At 44.3% G+C, this 18,391-nt stretch overlaps 2 protein-coding genes across 3 annotated transcripts in view; both read right to left on the reverse strand.

The window, feature by feature from the left end:
- DVL1 (dishevelled segment polarity protein 1) overlaps window positions 1–2,512 on the reverse strand; it is a 118,043-nt gene extending 115,531 nt beyond the window's left edge. The window contains exon 1 of the mRNA XM_072884206.1: window positions 2,111–2,512. The gene's annotated coding sequence lies outside the window, so the exon portion shown is untranslated. The remainder of the gene's footprint in view (window positions 1–2,110) is intronic.
- A 143-nt stretch (window positions 2,513–2,655) lies between these two features.
- MXRA8 (matrix remodeling associated 8) overlaps window positions 2,656–18,391 on the reverse strand; it is a 29,079-nt gene continuing 13,343 nt past the window's right edge. For both annotated transcript variants that reach the window (XM_072884208.1, XM_072884209.1), the window contains exons 2-10: window positions 16,085–16,105; window positions 15,346–15,654; window positions 14,659–14,760; window positions 12,918–13,376; window positions 8,526–8,684; window positions 6,839–6,869; window positions 5,760–5,836; window positions 3,936–4,013; window positions 2,656–3,049 (exon numbers count right to left, since the gene is read on the reverse strand). In XM_072884208.1, the coding sequence (XP_072740309.1) occupies window positions 3,024–3,049; window positions 3,936–4,013; window positions 5,760–5,836; window positions 6,839–6,869; window positions 8,526–8,684; window positions 12,918–13,376; window positions 14,659–14,760; window positions 15,346–15,654; window positions 16,085–16,105 (1,262 nt within the window). In that variant the 3' untranslated portion in view covers window positions 2,656–3,023. The remainder of the gene's footprint in view (window positions 3,050–3,935; window positions 4,014–5,759; window positions 5,837–6,838; window positions 6,870–8,525; window positions 8,685–12,917; window positions 13,377–14,658; window positions 14,761–15,345; window positions 15,655–16,084; window positions 16,106–18,391) is intronic.

An 18,391-nucleotide genomic window follows, 5' to 3' on the forward strand; every position in this document is an offset into this window, starting at 1 on the left:
CAGAGAACATATTAAATTTTTTTCCCTTAAGCTATTTTGCAGCCTAGAAGTCAAATAAAATATTTAAATGCCTCTGGAGTTTATGAGTAACCCCACTTTGAGCTGGTGTCTATATGAGCTGTGCTAAGCAATTTGAACTGGCAAGTAAAGATCTCCAACCTTTGACTCACAGACATGAAAGGGAGGGAGAAAGACATTAATGACAATTACTTGAGACTGTGCCACCCTGATGGAATAACCAGTGCAGCCTTATACACCTGCAGGAATGCAGCTTGGGTTTCAAGCGGGTCCAGCCAAAGGCAGCCTAAGAATGTCTGTCTGCTTTGGGGGAAGGGCAGGCAAACAGGGACCTGGACCCAACCCCAGACCCTCCTCTCCACCAGTCACGGGTCTGCCCGATCTGAGCACTTTTGTAGGGGTGAATCTTAAGTGAAGATAAAGGCAGTTAATTGCAAATCACAAAAGCTGTCCAGAGAGCAGTGGAAGGGCTAAGCAAACTAAAAGATAAGGATCTGCCCAGCTGTAGCTTAGAAAGGCTCACCTTCACCTCTACTGTTATATTCTATTATTAATATTTTTAATATTTGAAGGTATTAAAAATAAGGGTCCCCAATATATTTATTCTTTAACACAGTCCTCACCAACAGAGAGAAATATTAATACATATAAAAATTGACATGGTCCATTTTCCACTCCTGTAAAAAGTGTGCATTGAAGTACTGACATCCTAGCTTCTGAACAGACAATACAGTTCCTTCTGGTACACAGGAGGCCTTACCCACCACACTTCTGGCAGAGCTAGGGAGCCGAGCTCAGCTTCAGTGTAAGTAGCTGGAACTCAGCAACCACCACACCCCGGGTAGTACACCTCTGAGCTGCTAGGAGTCTTACTAAGCCCTGTCACACAACAGCAGAGATCAGTGGTGTTTGTGGGAGGAGGGAGAGGGGGTCTGAAATGGGATTTAGATGTCTAAGAACATTGTCAGCAGTCAGACAAGACACCCAAGTTGGGAGGGGTGGAAAGAAAGGGGCAAGTATGGGACTTGACATTGATTCCTATACTAGGGAGGCCCATAGCATTGGATAGCTCTCAAAACAGCCCTGGACCCTTACAGGACACGTGCTCCTGCAGTGGGCAGCTTCACCGAGCCGTGACAACATCTCTTTCCAGTTTGACCAAACTTGTGCCCCTCTTAGGCAGCACTGACGTGCTCCCAGGTAAGTGGCGAGGGTGGCTAAAACAACAGCCAAGACACATACCATACTAGGCAGCAGGTTACATTCCTAATTGTTTAGCTGGTAGACTGAGATGCTTTCCTTGGACCACAGCTACTTCATCACTTGCAAAGACCTCAGAATTGTTCATCCCCAGGAAGAAATCCAGGCTGAGATACCAGTTGCAAGCAGGGCACTACTTCAAGACTGAAACCACACCATCACCCTCACATCCTCCCTCACCCTCACAGCAGTTCCACACAAGCTCCTCTTCACACTTCCACCACCCACAACATCCTGGAGACCCTACCCCAGTTCCATTCAGTCGCCAAGCCCATGTGCAATCCCTCCCTCTGCCATTCTCTTCAGACCACCAAAGAGTAGGCTGGCAACCTTTGGCCACCTTCACCCTTACACAACAAGAACACAAGCCACTGTCATCGTGCTCACAACAGTAGGGAAGACCTTTTCTTCTGTGCCCCAAGGACCACAGGTGTGTCTGGTTTGAGAATGTTGCCACAGAATATCCCAAGTAGTCAGAGGAGCTGTGTAGAACTGTTAATATTCTCTGGCTTTCCTGATGCTTTAACTTGCTTGGATTACAACACCGAATTACTGACTTCCAATTTTTGGACATCCCCACCTGACACACTGCTCATATGTAGAACTCCCCTTCAGCCCACAGCCCCACTATCTCAGGTATCTGCTCCCCAAAACAATGCCAAAATCCACAAGAATGGACTCATCTCCCTCCTGGACTCCCCTTCTGAAAGCCTGGCCCTTGAAAATTCCTGACAGGCTGTTTAGTGGAGTCTGTTGTTACTCTTGTTCCTCATGGTCTGCTCATGAGAAGCTATTCCTTTTAACAATCTGTCTGCCTGTGCTGTAATCATACCTTTGTTTTGATGTGCACACAAGCTCTGTGTGGCCTGGATCCACCCAAGGACTGCAGGAAAATCACATTCCAGATTCCACACAGGAGTTTAGCCCTCTCCATAATATTTCTGGTTCTGATCTATCTGAGACTGGTAATACAGCACTGTAACTCCATCAACTTCAGCTGAAAGTGTCTGCTCATGCCAAATTTGATTTGGTCTGCACTGAAACAAAAACAAATCAACAAACAAGCTTAGAGTGAGAAATAGAGTTAGGCTTCCAGAGCTCTTTGGAGCTGATCCCAGCCCTACCCCTGGTCATTTGTGTGCCTCCCTTTCCCCCGAAAAATGAGGATGTTGACATTTCCCCATTCATAAAATGAGGTATTTACATTGTAATTTGTGAAGGGGTGTACTCTTTGTACTTCACCTGGAAAATGTAAAGTGCTATGTGACAATACTGCTCCTCTGGATTTATGCCAGCCTATGAGAGATCACAACCAGGCTTTGCTATTATTTTTCTGATGAATACACTACATGGAAAAAGGCCTGATATAACAATGGCTCAAGATTAGTGATGCAGGTTGGTTTATTTAAAGCAATAACATCAAAGCAAAAGGTCTGCTGATTCAGCTCATAAAAATCATTGATGCATAAAACCAACAATAATATCAAGAAAGAAAAGGGGAATGGAGGACTGGGAGAACAGAATAAGAAAAGGCAACCCAAACCCATCATAAGTGCACACAAGACACTTTCAAGTCTAACTCTTTCAAGAAGCATTTGCAAATACCCTTGTGCTTAGTGGGGAGAAAGTCTACGTGAAAAAATCTATGGTAACTGGAGGGACACGATATTAAGAAAAGGTATCTCTCTTCCATTTATCTATCTTTGATTGAAGCTTCTGGTCCAGCCAGCAGCTTGGGAATGTCTTCATTTACAATATTCCTTCCTGAAATCTGAAAGCAAATTGAAATGGAGGTCAGTACCTGAAGAGAGATTTCAGAGCATCCAAAGAAGCACACTGACTTAGCTATACAGTGACAAGTGACCATTTGCAGTCAACCATGTCCCCAATATCCTCTTCATAAAGCCCACGGTGAGATATACTGTCTATAAATTATTGCACAGATCATCTCTGCAGAACGTAGGCAAAAATATCATGAGTACTCCATCAAGAACAGCAGGTCTAAGGCAACTCATGGACTCTCCAGACCATTCCCTTCTTGACATCATTTCAGTTACATTTATTATATTCTAAATTCATATGAAAGGAGTCATGGAACCTAACAACTTCTTACAAGCACTGCTTGACATAAGTGTGACTCTACAAACTGAGGGATAATACTCAGGATTAATACTGGCTAAGCAAAAGGAGATTCAGCTCCTAGGGAGGGAGAGTTGTTTGCTTTTGTTGGATGAAGTAAGTGACTGCCCATTACCCATAAATTAATTCAACTCAAAACACTCTCTTCTGCACAGTGTTTTCTTCTCAAACACCATGCCAGGACATTTTTGAGACACATCTTCCTCTGAGGTTACAGTACAGAATGCACTATTCCAGCCCTGCAAGGCATTCTTTTCCCAATAAAGAAAAATTCTATTTGTGCCACGCCAGAAGTTTTTAAAAGCCTAATCACTACTTGCATCTTGTGGCTCCATGATAAAAGGATAGGACAGGAACTAGCTTCTCATTCCTGCTGTCATTTGTCATGATGTTTATCATTCCTCATTCGGCTGTGGCTTGGTCAGCTCACTGCTAAACTGTGTTCTTCCCTCCTCCCTCCTTCAACCCACCAGAAGGTTCCTACAGCCACCAATTAGGGTGAAGCAGGTCACTATTACCTTTGTCTAAATCAATGTTCTTTGCTGGGAAGCTTCTGGCTTGCTCAGCCTTCTCCTTCAGGATGTTGTTTTTGTAATCTGTGTAAGGGAGGAGTATAATTCAGACAGCCATTAGAACATTAAAAGAAAACAGAACTTTACCGGCAAGGTGGACATGTGATCAGTCCTTCCTTGAAGGCCTGGCATCTCCAGATCTCTAGGAGTAACTCATGGAGTTACTCAGCCACTCAGCAGGAAAAGGAAAGCTGCTATGACTTAATCTTTGCCCCTGGCACTAATCAGTTATGCATACTTCAGTTTCCTGCTCCTCATAGGTACCACAAATTCTTCCAGCATGTAACAAAAAGCTCTGGATTATCTATATGAAGCTCACCTGAGGGTGACCAATGCAGTTATTCAAAGAATTTGCTCACAGGGGAGCTCTCCTGAGACATACAGAGAAGAACTTGTACTTGCCGCTGTCCTGGTTTGCAACCCACTCGCTGCAAATCCTTTGTTCTTTACTGCAGATTTTGTATCTGCCTCTTGTTTACTGGGGCCCTTACAGCAATTCTGTAGCTTGGGACCTAAAGTTTGTCAGCTTGTTCTTTTAAAGGTTGTACCTTTACTAGGGGTGCACAGGGCAAAAAAAAGGGACAGACTCAATTGTTTCCTGGTTTATCAGCACGTTCACTGACATATGGCAAGTTGCAGCAGGAATGAATTTGGCATCATGGCAAGTCTTCAGGAATCTCAGGGTAGTGCAGACAAGAGGATCAGTTTTGCTTTACAGACAATTCACTCCGAGTCCAAGCAAGAAGACACCCCTGATCAATTACTGACACAATAAACTCAAGGCTGCACCTTCAAGCTCTAGTAAGGAGCAGCATCCATCTTCAGGAATGTTGTAAGTTCCCCGAGTCAGTCCTACATATCCCAGCAAAAACACTTTCACAGATCACCAGTGAGATTCGCTTCCTTCCCCTCTTTTCAGTATGTTTCATGTTACCATGAGTTCCAGTGTCCTTGTATTTTCTGTCTTTTGTATTCTAGGACCTTTGTTGCAAATTTTCTTCCTACCATGTTCCCCAAGTTTAGTTGTCCTAATTGCTATCACAGATCTTGATAGAAGGCCCAACTGTTCACTAAATGATTTGACATCCAGGGAGGATGAAATTGTAGAAAGTTAAACCAAATTGGCTCCAATAGAAGGTGGAGGCAATGAACTCAGCTAACTCATTACTTCTCTTTATTCCCACTTCAGTCAACTACAGCTCATACCCACTTTCGAGAGAGATTATAAGGTCAGCAGTTAGCACTAAAGAATGTTGATCCAATTTTTCCTCCAGATCACTCACTTCGAGCTAGTTTTCATGTACTGTAGAATGATGATATTCATATTGACAAATGCTTTTAGTTTCTTGGACAGGAGATTCTAGAGAACTGCCTTGTTGATCCTCTTTCCTACACAAACTGCTTAAATTTGAGGAATCCTCTTCCCTAGATGCTGTCTTGATCTCATTCCACATTGTTTTGCACTCACTTGAATTTGGCTTTCAGGTGCATGTCAAAGAACACCAAAAACTCCAGGTGAAACAAAAGAAGCTGTGCCTTGTTACTGACCAACCTCATCAATCAGCCTCTAGTTAAACTCGAAAGTCAGGACTGCCCTCTCCAGCTGCAGTCCCCCTGCTTGCACTGACTTGTGGGTTGAGAGTCTCAAAGTTGCCATTTAAAATCAGGAGGTTAAGTTATTTCAAAATGGGTATCTAAATGCCATTAGAAAATCCTCAGTTATAACGAGTTTTGACCTGGTTTGGAGAATGGTTGCTAGTTGATGCATACCCAGCCTGATGTCTTCACTTTTGTATTGAGTCAGATCTGTTGTGTCGACTGTAAATTCTTTAAGATTTACATCCTTCCTGAAAAAGGAACAACAATGAAAAATGGTATTGTTACATCCTTTAATAACTGGCTCCTTTCACACTTTTTCACAACAGCTTTTCTAATGCTACTTTAGAGAATTTAATTCACAGTGTTTATTTGCTATATATCTGGAGAAAAGCTGAAAAAAATCCATAGAAGATTTCATTCTCTATTAAGTACTGGTGATTTTCACAGCAACCCTTACAGAATCCTTCCCAGGTTCTACAAGGCTTCCCTGGAGAAAGCATGACAGATAGATAACAGCATTGGCAGCCATTGTACATGGGTACTTTTCCTGTCCTTGCCCCTAACCTATCAAACAGATTACAGGTCATACTGCTTACTAGTGAATCTGGTTCTCCTCTCTCTTCCTCTTACTGTCTTTTCTATTAACACCTTGAGATCTCTGGCTAGCTGGCTCTTTTTTCCCCATGTGTTTGTCCAGAGCTTAGAACAATGGGGAGCCAATTTGTAATGGAACTTCCCCATCTCTTCCACTTTAATAATATATAATAAAACATAAAGGAACCCGGCTACATAATCTTGGCCCCAATCTCACAGTAGGGTTTACAGTAGATCTGTGCGTTACCCCTTTACCACTAACTCCTAATGACATCTCACAGAAACATGATCCGTGAATCAGTTCCCAAAGTATAACGAGAGGAAATGCAATTGCCAAATCAGCCCTACAAACCATTCTCTCCTTCCGTACTTCAACGGCATGGAAGTTGCTCCCTGATATGCAATCCTTATGCAAGTGATTATTATGCATATCCCTGGAAACATTACACTAAGAATGACTGGAGTGTAAAGCTGCAAAAGAATTGGTGGAAAGCAATGAATAAACTCTATCAAACAGCCTATGCTTGACATGGCTGTACTTGTACTAACCAGATCCTCAGCTGTTTTAGGCCCTTAATGACAGCTGAGGGTTGGGGCCCATAAGTTCATTTTCATGTATTCTAATCATAGATAGTAGACCCTGTAATTATACTTACTCTCCGTATTTCTTCACATTGTATTCATAACCTAAACAGGGAGAAGAAACAGAATGAGCAGTTGTATCCAGTCCAACCAACCCCTCCCAGATAACAGTGATAACAATAACACCTAGTACTTATTCACAGTGCTCCTTATTGTGATGCTTACAATGATCACTTCCACAATCCCTCCAATACACAAGAACTCATGTGTGTTCCACTGCCACAGGGAGCTTTTCTTTCCTTTACTCACCAGCTTTCCAGTGGTTTTCCCAGATCTGTGGATGACCAGCCATGAGAAACTACAGCAACTGCCACATTTCATTTCTTTCCACTCCCATTTATTACAAAAATATTAACCACACCTCTCATCTCTTTTGTGCTGGTGCTGCCCTTGCCCATCCCCAGCTCATTGCTTAGGCCTGCATCCATCACATGCCACAGATGCTGGTTTTCATCAGCCTCCCACATGCCAGGTATCTAACTACACTCCTGTCTCACCCCACCCTGCAAGGAGTGATGATTTCAGGCTCCTCTTTTCCATTCAAAGGCCAGGAGTCTGTCCTCGCTGTGACTGCAAAGTAACTCCACTTAAGTCAGTGGAGATAGCCCCATTTTGTGTTGGTGCTAATCCTCTGACATGTAAATAAGTGTTGCGGTTTTGCCCCAGCCGGCAACTAAGCCCCACCCAGCCGCTCGCTCACCCTCCCCCCCCAGTGCGATGGGGGAACAAATTGGAAGAGCAAAAGTAAGAAAACTCGTGGGCTGAGATAAGAACAGTTTAATAATGGGGGGGGGACTGTAGTCAAAAGGAAAGCAATGAGAGAGCGAGAGAGGAACAAAACCCAGGAAGAAACAAGTGATGCAACCGCTCACCACCCGCCAACTGATGCCCAGCCCGTCCCTGAGCAGCGATCGCTGCCCCCGGCCAACTCCCCCAGTTTCTATACTGAGCACGACGCCCTATGGTATGGAATGTCCCTTTGGGCAGTTGGGGTCAGCTGTCCTGGCTGTGCCCCCTCCCAGCTTCTTGTGCCCCCGGCAGAGCAGGGGAAGCTGGAAAGTCCTTGACCAGTGTAAGCACTACTTAGCAACAACTAAAACATCAGTGTGTTACCACATTATTCTCATACTAAATCCAAAACACAGCACTATGCCAGCTACTAGGAAGAAAATTAACTCTGTCCCAGCTGAAACCAGGACAATAAGGATGAATGTGGTACTGCAAAGAACACACCAGAAGACAGACATTCCCTGGTATTTGCTTTTTCTGTGGCATCCAAAGCTATTTATGTGGAAGTCACCAAAAGATCTCAGTGTCCATTTATCTAATTACACACAGAGAGTCACCCAGCACAGGGAGCCCAGCAAGGACTTAGACATCTTAGTTCCTAAGGGATGCATGTGGGCCTTCTGCTCTAAATAAATTCCATTTGTAAAGAGCAGCTATCTAGCGGTTCTAATTTTCTTTTCCCTTTCAACAGAGCAACTCAGCAAATCAAGGCCTCAAAATTTTTACACCACACTAATGAATCTCTCTTGGCATCAGCACCTGCAAAGACTCCCCACTGCATAGGTTGCTGGTTTTCCAGAAGAGGATCACTGCCTTCAGCGTGGTGCTTTGCAGTAATTATTTGCAGAATCAGCTCTCCTGTCAGGAGATATCACTATAAGCACTACAGGGCTGGTCTTTTCTAGCACTTACCTCTCTGCCGGCGCTTGCGGGTGACAAGGACAACAATGATGAGGAGGACAACGAAGAGCAGCAGAGTTGCCAGGATGTAGCCCAGCTGCTGGAAGAAGTGCACCCGGCTCTCAGGGATGATGACATTTATTACATTGTGGCCCCTGACAATGTTTGGATCTGATGGCAGAGGAAAAGGAAAACAGGCTGATAATTGTAATTTGCATCCAAAGCAAAGCACATTCACACGTGGGCCCGTATGTGGACACGAAAAGCATGTTCAGTGAGAAACTCTTCTGAACTGCATGAAGTAAAGGGCAAGTGGCTGCCTAATTTACAACATACTGCGCCTTTGTCAGAGGGAAGATGCCTGTGCTCTTCACAAGACCATTATACCTCCCATCAGCATGAAGTATTAACAGTGACTGTTGCACATTCCCTTGCTGCTGCCTGGCTATCAGTGTGTTCTTATTTATTGCAGAGGGGAACTCCAGAAAGAAGCCACGCTAGACAGCCCCAAGTCTTTCTGCAGGGTAACACAACCCTCTGGGTCCCTTACAACACACACAGCACGTTGCTTCGGCTCCAGACAGCTAAAGTATGAAGCAGCCCCTCCCTGCCAAGGGTTATAATTTACAGAGTGGGAGGAATTTTCAATGCCAAAGAACGAGTTTCCTTTTAAATAAAATAAAAATCAATAAAATAAATAAAATAAAAACCCACAAAGAAAAGCCAAGATTCCATTCCATTTGTGGGTGCAGCAGCATTTCAGTTCCACAGCACAGGGAAGGATAAGTCAAAACTCTTACGTGGAACATTTTTGTAGATCTCAAATAAATAGGTCAATGTTTTACACATATAAGGAGGAAGCGACTTCTCTGCTTGCAATAGTCAGAGGAGTGGATGAATCCAGCCCAGGCACAGACAGCAAACCGTAAGACACACGGTGCTGGGGGAGGCTTTTCTCTTCAAAACAGAGCTGAAAGTGACACCTCCTCCCCCTAACAGGGAACATTCACAGAGCATCAGGCAAGAACCAGTATGGAGTTTCTAGCTTACCGTTCTCTTGGGAGTTTAACCCTGTAAATTAGTCAGGGGAGTAAGGGGAAAGATAGGAGAAAATATCCCAAAAGCCACAGTACCATTTAACAGATGTGTTCTAATGTGAGAAATGTTGACGTTTTTGGAACTGCTGGCATAGTGACTGGTTCCGGTTTGTTGGGTAGTCTGTTTCCAGCATTTAAAAACACCAACCCACCAACAATAAAATCAAATAAGATGATAGTGGATTGAAATAAACACTTTGAAACCAGAGATGATCGTTTGCTAATGCTAACAGCAGTCCTAGAAAATCGGGAGGTTTTTAGCATATGCTCTGTTCTGGTAGCCCAGCCCTCCACTCCAGCAACACTCCGCTTTTTACTGGCATTGCTAGATGCTGTGGGCTTGCTGGCTATAGTGCTGAAAAATAGCATGTGTTTTTCACCACTGCTAAGCTAAAAAATACCAAACCAAAAAACCCACTTGCAAAGCTGCAAACAGTATACGTGACAGTTCTACTTTAACAAATCTCTGGATCATGAAGGGCTTCTTCAGCAGCTGCCATAATGAGATGGTAGCCACTGGAGCAGCTGTTGAGCCAGAAGTCAGCAAACATAAATGCATTCTATTCCTGGCTTTTTGCTTTCCCACAATACTGCAAGATACAGTAGGAGCGGAGTTAAACTTTACTCAGCATTGGAGAGGTCACTGTAACAACAAACACTGGAAACAGAGATTCAATAGCTTTGGGTCTCCTTGGCTTACTCAATCAAGTAATACTAAAAATACTTGTCATACTACTGTTTTGACAGAGCATCACTGGTGGACTTCAAAGTGCATCACCGGAAGGCAGTACAATATATCCCATTTTATAACTGGGGAAACTGAGGCACGGAGTAACAGTTGATTCAATTGCACCCAGTAGATGAATGGCAGCACCTAGAATAGCATCACCAAAGTAATACAGACTGCCCGCCTCATCCTAGTGTCATACGACAATTTAAGCTGAGGTGATTAAGGTTTATTCTGTAACCAAGATCTGATCTTTCAGTATGTCTCAGCATGGTGTGCCCATTTCACTCATGTGATCTGGTTTAACTACTGGAAAACAAGTTCTAATGGCGGGGAAAGAAAAGTTAGAACAGAGGTGCCTTTACATTACTTTACCAAAGTGTCAAGGGTCAGATTCTTCTGCTGGGAAAAACGGAGAGCTCTCTACCAAGAGAGCTCGCAAATTCTGGGTAAGTGGCCCATTTTCTCTTCAAGGCTGGCAAAGGATTGAGAAGAGTTTAGCAATAAGCATGAGACACAACCGATGCCATCCTTCGATTACTTGCTCCAAAGCAAACACAGAGTAAAAATGCACTGAATTAGTAGACATACACCATATTTATACTGCTGAGACTGAGAGCAGAATTGAGCTCATGCTTATATTCAAAACAGGATGAAGTGTCCTGTCTGGAAATGGCTCTGCGCCTTGGAGCTATGCCAGAAACGATAGCTGCTTGCTGAAAAAGCTCATTGCTTTGCTTTTGTTATCTCCTGATGTTTCATTTTGGCTTTATGTTATATCCCCAGAAGAGTTCTATACAGTTTTTCATGGAATGGGGCAGTATCTCAGCCTTTCCTGCTATACACAAATAGGGCATGTCCCAGCAGGCTCCTCATCAGCAGCAGGTTTGAAAAAGGCACTCCGGATGTCTAAGCTTCTTTTACATTCCCATCAACTCAGCACATTTTTGTGTGTGGTGCTCTCAGACCAGCTGAGCGTTCACTGCCTGTAGGGGACAAAATTCTTCTAAGGCTGTTCTTTTTGACAGTAGAAATGGCTTTTCTCAGGAAGGCAAGTTCCTCCAGCACTGAGGGCACTACTGCCCAACTAAGGCATCCCTACCAGGTTAAATTACTTGTAGGTTCTGTCAGACTTCTGAGCAGGTAGGTAACTATTCAGCAACAACCAGGACAACATCCAGGAAAGAGAGGAATAAATTCCTAGGTGAGCAACTCTGAAAACAAGTTCTAGTTTTCATCTTCACAATGTGATCTGTATAGGGCTCAAGGGCAGCAAAAGGGCTGCGGGGAGGGAGACTGATATTTGTATGTCCTGGCCTCCGTGTCAGCTCAGCTCCAAGAGCCACCTCTCTTTAGTACTGCCTGGGTTTCCTGGACACCAACCTTAGTCCCAGGGGGAGGTTTAGGTTTCTGTGACTTCAAAAAGCGAATTGCGAGAGAAGAATAGACCTATTTAAAAATGTATGAAGCATGTCAAAATTCTCTATTAAGCAGCCAATAAATATTAAACCACAATGAATATTTTAAAATGTTAATAAGTAGCTATACCCAAAAGACTTTAAAAAAATATGAAACTTGGGATTTTTATTTTATTTTTCTGCCTGAACTAAGCATGATGGTTTTGAGTTTGGACAGGCTGTCAGATGATAGCTCACTGCAGTGGAAAATGTGAAAATTGGTTTAAGACAAAAAAAGAAAAGCTGAAGGGTGGAGGAAAATTCCTGGTGCTTGATTCTGCACAGTCTGGCGTCTTGCACAGCCTAAACGCCCGTGCAAAGGGGAGAGAAACACTTAACGATCTACACTGGTGAGAACAGTGGCATGTTGGAACAGCAAAGGCAGAGCAGAATTGACCCCCGTCAATTCTGTTCCGTAGAAGCAATCAGGAAAGGGAGCCTGTTAGAAAAACAGCTTGTTTGCCTTAGGGCATGTCAGCATTGCAGAGCAGAACAGGCTGCAGATTCGCTTTGGAGCAAAGAAAACAGGAGCTGGACATGATGTCACTACAGCACTGCAAGCAGGGTAAGTAACCCTGATGGGTGGGACACTCCACTTGTGGTGCAGCACAGTGTTAAAGCAGCTCTACAGGATCCTCACCAGTATCGCTACGCATGCGGCTCCAGGTATACCAATGTAACGGAAACAGCTCAGAAATAACCAAGCCTATACACTAGAGCCATATACTAGTAGCAAGGGAGGCAAGACCTCATCTACTCTCCTAACCCTAATGGCAGGAATAGCCCCTGGCTCAAATGTGAGAAAGCTTCACAGAGGAAACCTCGGTATTGCTCTAAGTGGCACCTTCATTTCAGCGGTGTCTATGGTACTTCTGCAGGGCACGGGTTTGCCTTGACCACGCTCCCTCCTGCTGGCACTACGTGATCCCTGCAGACCACTGCGGAGGGACAGAAAAGGCAAGGACATTTTGGCATTTGGAGCAAAGGCCTCCTGAGGTGACGATGGGGAGTAACGTGTCATATTCCTGTCCTGTGGCTTACTGAGCTCTTTAGAGCGCAAAGGTGCAACTGTAGATACTTCTCTCTTCCTGAATCAGGAGAACCACTTCCAGAGGTCACTTACCTATGGCTGGGGCAATGTTGTGAGTTGTAAGGTTCACCACCTTCTTCTCTCTCACTGGCTCCGTCACGAAGACTTGGTAGATCCTGCGCTCATGCAAGCCACAGTAGTGATGGTGCAGGTGGCAGGAGTAAGTGCCTTCATCTGCACTTTCCAGCTCTGAAATCCGCAGGGAAAAGTCACCCAGAGCAAAGGCTGTGTCAGTGATGTTCATCTTCTGACGAATGAAGAGAGGTCCATAAGAACGGCGCTCGCCAGAGGCGTACAGATCAATGAGGCGGTCAGCCCGGTCATGAGGAACCCCTGGGGGCTGCCTGTCCCAGTGGACCACTTGTTGTTCCTCTTCACTGTGCCGTTCGGTCCAGATGTGGTTACGGTTCACACAGGGGAGCATCACTGTGCTGCCTTCTAGGGCGACAATCACAGGCTTTTCCCCATCCCAGTACTCATTTGCATCCTCAGCTGTGGAGGAGACAATACAAGTTGTGCAACCTTGGCACGTACATCTTTACATATCTGTCCTATGCTGAAGGACACCCAGGCACGCCTAAGATTGCTCTCAGACCCTGCAATCCTATAACACATCCCCTCCAAAGATCTTGAAGTGCCACAGGGGTAGTGTGCCTTGTTCACACTTACTTCAGCAGTTGGTAAAGAAATACACCTTTATCTTCTACATCCTAGGTCAGTGCAGTAAGCAAGACCACTTTCTTTTCCTTGTAACTGAGAGTTAATCTCTTGCTTCAGAAAGCAGGAAGTACACTCTCTCTACAGGCTAGGAATGGAACGAGAACAACAGATTTCATCTTCAGTATGCTGTATCCCAGTTCTCCAAACAGGAAATGCTTTGCTACCCACAAATACCCTAATTACTGGAGGAGTTCAAGAAGCACTGTTTTGTATTTTGTTCTTGAAAAGGAATAACAGAAGAACCAAAACACAGATGAGCAGATTGGGGCTCACAGGCCTGCCTGGGTGTTTTTACTGCATAGAAGCTGTGAGAACAGCAGCAGAAGAGATGCACTGCTCTACTATCCCATCAGCCCTTCAGCAGCTTCCCAGCACAATCAGCCCCAGTAGCTTCACTTGTGCATTATACAAAGGTCGATTTAAATGACACGCTAGCGATGCATGTGTGGCATGGGTGGCACACACTCCAGTTGCCAATAGCCCTTAGAAGCTTGCTTTTAGAGCTGGAGTTAAGGTGTGGTAACTTGAGGAGGCTTTTTAACTACAGGCTTCTCAGGGTAAGCTCACCAACCAATGTACAAGGCAGATCTTTGTGGCTAACCTGACTGATGATGAATTGTTACTAGGGATGTTCTACTGCTGGAGCAGTAACAGGACAGTTAGCTAATTGGGCTGCCTAGAGTAAACATTAACTTAACAGCTCCATGCATTGTTTGGCACATGCCAAGAAAGGAGAGAGGTTCATAAATAACACATTGAATAACGTTTCTGAAACTCAGGGAATCTGATAGCAAACAGCATAGTGAGCACCACTGTCTCCTGATGCTTTCCAAGCCTCTTGTGGCACCTGTGCCCTGAACCTGCAACTGAAAAGGCACAAGCAAAACCCTCCATCCACACCGCTCTTCTCTGACACTAACAGAACAGCATGCAAGGTCTCCCGTGAATCAGAACACAAGCCCCACTGTGAATTCAACAGAGTCCTGGTGGCCACTGGACTCCAGTTGCCAGACCAGGTCCCTTGCAGAAAGGAACACCAAGCTGCCACACCTACCTTTCTTGGTGATAGCTAGTTGGATTTTCACAGTTTCATATAAGTGGCAGTAGTGATGGTGAAGATTACAAGAATACGTGCCTTCATCACTCTCTCCAACATCTAGTAAAACAGGGAAGAGAGGGGAAGTTGAATGTTTTATGCTGAGACAATGATTACTTTTGTCATTTATACTGTTTCCCAAATGCTTGTATGGATGCAAAAGGGCCTTTATATAACTTTGTTCTAACCCATCCTTATCACCAGGGTAGGCTAAACAGAGAATCATCATCTCACCTAATACAAAATAATTCGTTCAGTTTATTTGCTCTTGTGTGGAATGTATTTGTATTAACAGATGGAAAGAGAAAGCTGATTTAAGTTTAGCTAAGAGCAGGCATAGGAAGAATGACAATCTTGGGTTTATAGTTCAGGAACTGAAATACAGTTAAAGGTCCACAAGAAGCCCAAGTGACTTTCAAGCAATGAGTTGTTACGAATTCCCTTTTAAAATGGGACTCTTTCAAAGGGAAATAAAACACTATTGCCAGTGCTTTAGAGAACCTCATTAACCTCATTAGACTGATATTTATTTATTTATTTATAGAAAATGCTCTGTAAAATAGCTATTTTCACTGAAAAATGCAAATTTAGACATTAATCCTCCATTGTGCAGATAGCATCGGGAGAAAAGATGCTGTTTAGTACCTTTGATCACCAAGGAGAAGTTGCCATCTGTAAATGCATTCTGCGGCATGAATATCCTCCCTTGGTTGTAGGAGCTGTATACACGCTGATCTCCAGCTGAGTACATGTCGCAGAGCCTCTCCATCTTGTTATCACCATAGTAGTTGCTGTACACATCCCAGTGGACCACACGCTGGCGGTCATTCAGACGATCCTGGGTCCACACCATGCGGTAACTCTTGCAGGGCAGGACAGCCTGTGACCCCAATGTAGCACTGATATTTAACACTGACACTACAACACTGTCTGGGTTTGAGGCATCAGCTGGGACTGAGAGCCAGGAGCAAAGAACAAAAAACAGAGTTACCAGATTAATGGCATATGAAAAAGACACTAGACTAGGACTCAGACCTGTCCTAGAATCTCTGCACACCTTCCACCCAAAATAAAGTAACTTTCAAGACCAACATAGAGCTCTCTCATGGAGAAATACAATAGAAAGCCACTTAAAAACACTGATGTCATTCAGTGAAAGCAATGTCTATGATGTCTGCTATCAGGATCATAGATCCTGTCCTACCTACCCTTCCTAATCCTAACCCCCAGTTTAATCCAAGTTTAGAGACACTAGTTCATGGGATGCATGGTTCACGCCTATGGAAGTTAGCAATAAAACCCCCACTGCATGTCATGGAATCAGGGTCCCTCTCCTTTCTTCTCATGATCACAAAAACAGGCAGATTACAAAGATGTCACTCACCTGAATATAAATAAACAGAACCTGTCAAAAGCAGAAAAAAAGAATGTTACTGACAACAAAAGGAAGAAAAAAACCTACAAATACACTCATAGTCAGCAGCTACCTCCTCTGTTATTATTCCATCTATTCCTCCCTTCTCTCTTAATATACTTATTTAACATGTGTATTGTGGTTAAGCCCGGAGGCTCAGACCTTGGTTGGTCCATGCTGCAGCAGACACTGTACACTTACAGCAAAAGACAGCGCCTGACCCAACAAACTTAAGCTTAAGAGCAACATGGGATATGCTAAGCCTGCAACTGAATTTCATACAGTCCAAGTCTTTATTTCATAAAGTTTTATGAAATTTATTTCATCTATAGCCACAGAGTTTTTTCCACCATGCTATTCAAATGTTACACCAAAGCTACCTGTCAATGCATCACCCACCAAAACTGTCTGAAAGGCCTCTTCTGCCCAAGAGGAAACCATTTAACAAATGTTGTGTAAGACAAAAACAAGAACCCAAGGAGGCAGGAGCAGGCAGGGGGAAAGGAGGCACCAGTATTATCTTAGGATCTGATATTGGTCCTGCATCAATAACAAGGCACCAGCAGAAACAGCAGGGCAAGAACAGTTCATAGAATCATAGAATGGTTTGGGTTGGAAGGGACTTTTCAAGGTCACCTAGTCCAACCCCCCTGCAATAAGCAGGGACATCTTCAACTACATCAGGATGCTCAGAGCCCCGTCCAACCTGACCTTGAATGTTTCCAGGGATGGGGCATCTACCACCTCTCTGGGCAACGTGTGCCAGTGTTTCACCACCCTCATCGTAAAAAATTTCTTCCTTATATCTAGTCTGAATCTACCTTCTTTTAGAGTAAAACCATTATCCCTTGTCCTATCGCAACAGGACCTGCTAAAAAGTCTGTCCCCATCTTTCTTACAAGCCCCCTTTAAGTACTGAAAGGCCACATTAAGGTCTCCCCAGAGACTTCTCTTCTCCAGGCTGAACAACCCCAACTCTCTCAGCCTTTCCTCACAGGAGAGGTGTTCCAGCCCTCTGACCATTTTCGTGGCCCTCCTCTGGACCCGCTCCAACAGGTCCATGTCTGTCTCGTACTGAGGACTCCAGAGCTGGACACAGTACTGCAGGTGGGGTCTCACCAGAGGGGAGTAGAGGGGTACTACCCAGATGTGACCAGTTAAAACCATGTTCATTTCTGTGCTGTTTGACCACTGTGAAATGAAATGTGACCGTTTCAGTTCCTTCTCTTCCCCAGCAGACACCCACATCTCAGTCAACTTTCTCTGCTAAGGCAAAGGCTTGAATAGACTTGGAGACAAAGCTGACCCCATTTGCTGGGGGTGAGAACTGCCCACGTAGAAGGAAGTGGATCCACACTGCTGATGCACTAGACTGAGGGCCAAAAGATAACGTTCATCTCCAAGACTCCAAATCAAACTCCTATAAAATTGATGGGATTAATGCATTGAGGGAATTCTGTAACTCTGCAGGATTCTGGGTCTACCTGTCAAATGAGGAGTGATGTGACTTGGCTGTTGCGCTTCACACTCATGACACACACTGTTGTCAGCACTGCTGGGCCAGCACATCCTCGCCTTGGGAGCAGGCCCTCCAGAGTCTCTCCCACTCACCTTCCTGGTCTGCACAGTTAACACTGTAATGCTCTGGATGCAACTGCAACTCTCTCCAACTCATGTGACTCAGATCTCTGCAGGAAGAACTTTGCAAGAAATGAACTAATGCCTTTGTTTCTGCATTTCTCTGGTCCATCCCCTCCTGCTTTTTGTGTAGGAGGGGTCTAGGAGGTCTCCTGGCATCATCCCTTGAGAGCACGATTCAGATTCCCAACACAATGACATCATTCATCTCTAACCAGTCAAGCCCAAGTGGGTTCCAGCAAGATCATTAGATGTTTTGTCCTGCTAATGTCATAGGCACAATGTCCTCCAGATAAAGGCTGTATTTTTTTTTTTCAGCCCTGGAATTTATGCATTTCAAAAGAGAATAAATTAACTCCAGGCTGAGGCTATTTTAACCACACGCCCAGTGCACGGGCTGAGAATAAACTCTGTTTCCTTTCCTTCTCCTATCACAAAACACTGGGCAGTGACACCAGAGAACACAAACGAGCAGCACCGTCTGTTGAACTGCCAGTTCGGAGACACTCCAAATGTAAGTTGTTTTTTCTACATTTATAATCTCAGCATCACAAACTAAAAAAAAAAAAAAATCTCGCACGAAGTCTGTACTGCTCTGGATATAAGATACATACATCATACACAAGACATTATAATTCC

Source organism: Ciconia boyciana, chromosome 19 (genome assembly GCF_034638445.1).
Source record: "Ciconia boyciana chromosome 19, ASM3463844v1, whole genome shotgun sequence".
In the NCBI taxonomy this organism is placed as follows: domain Eukaryota; kingdom Metazoa; phylum Chordata; class Aves; order Ciconiiformes; family Ciconiidae; genus Ciconia; species Ciconia boyciana.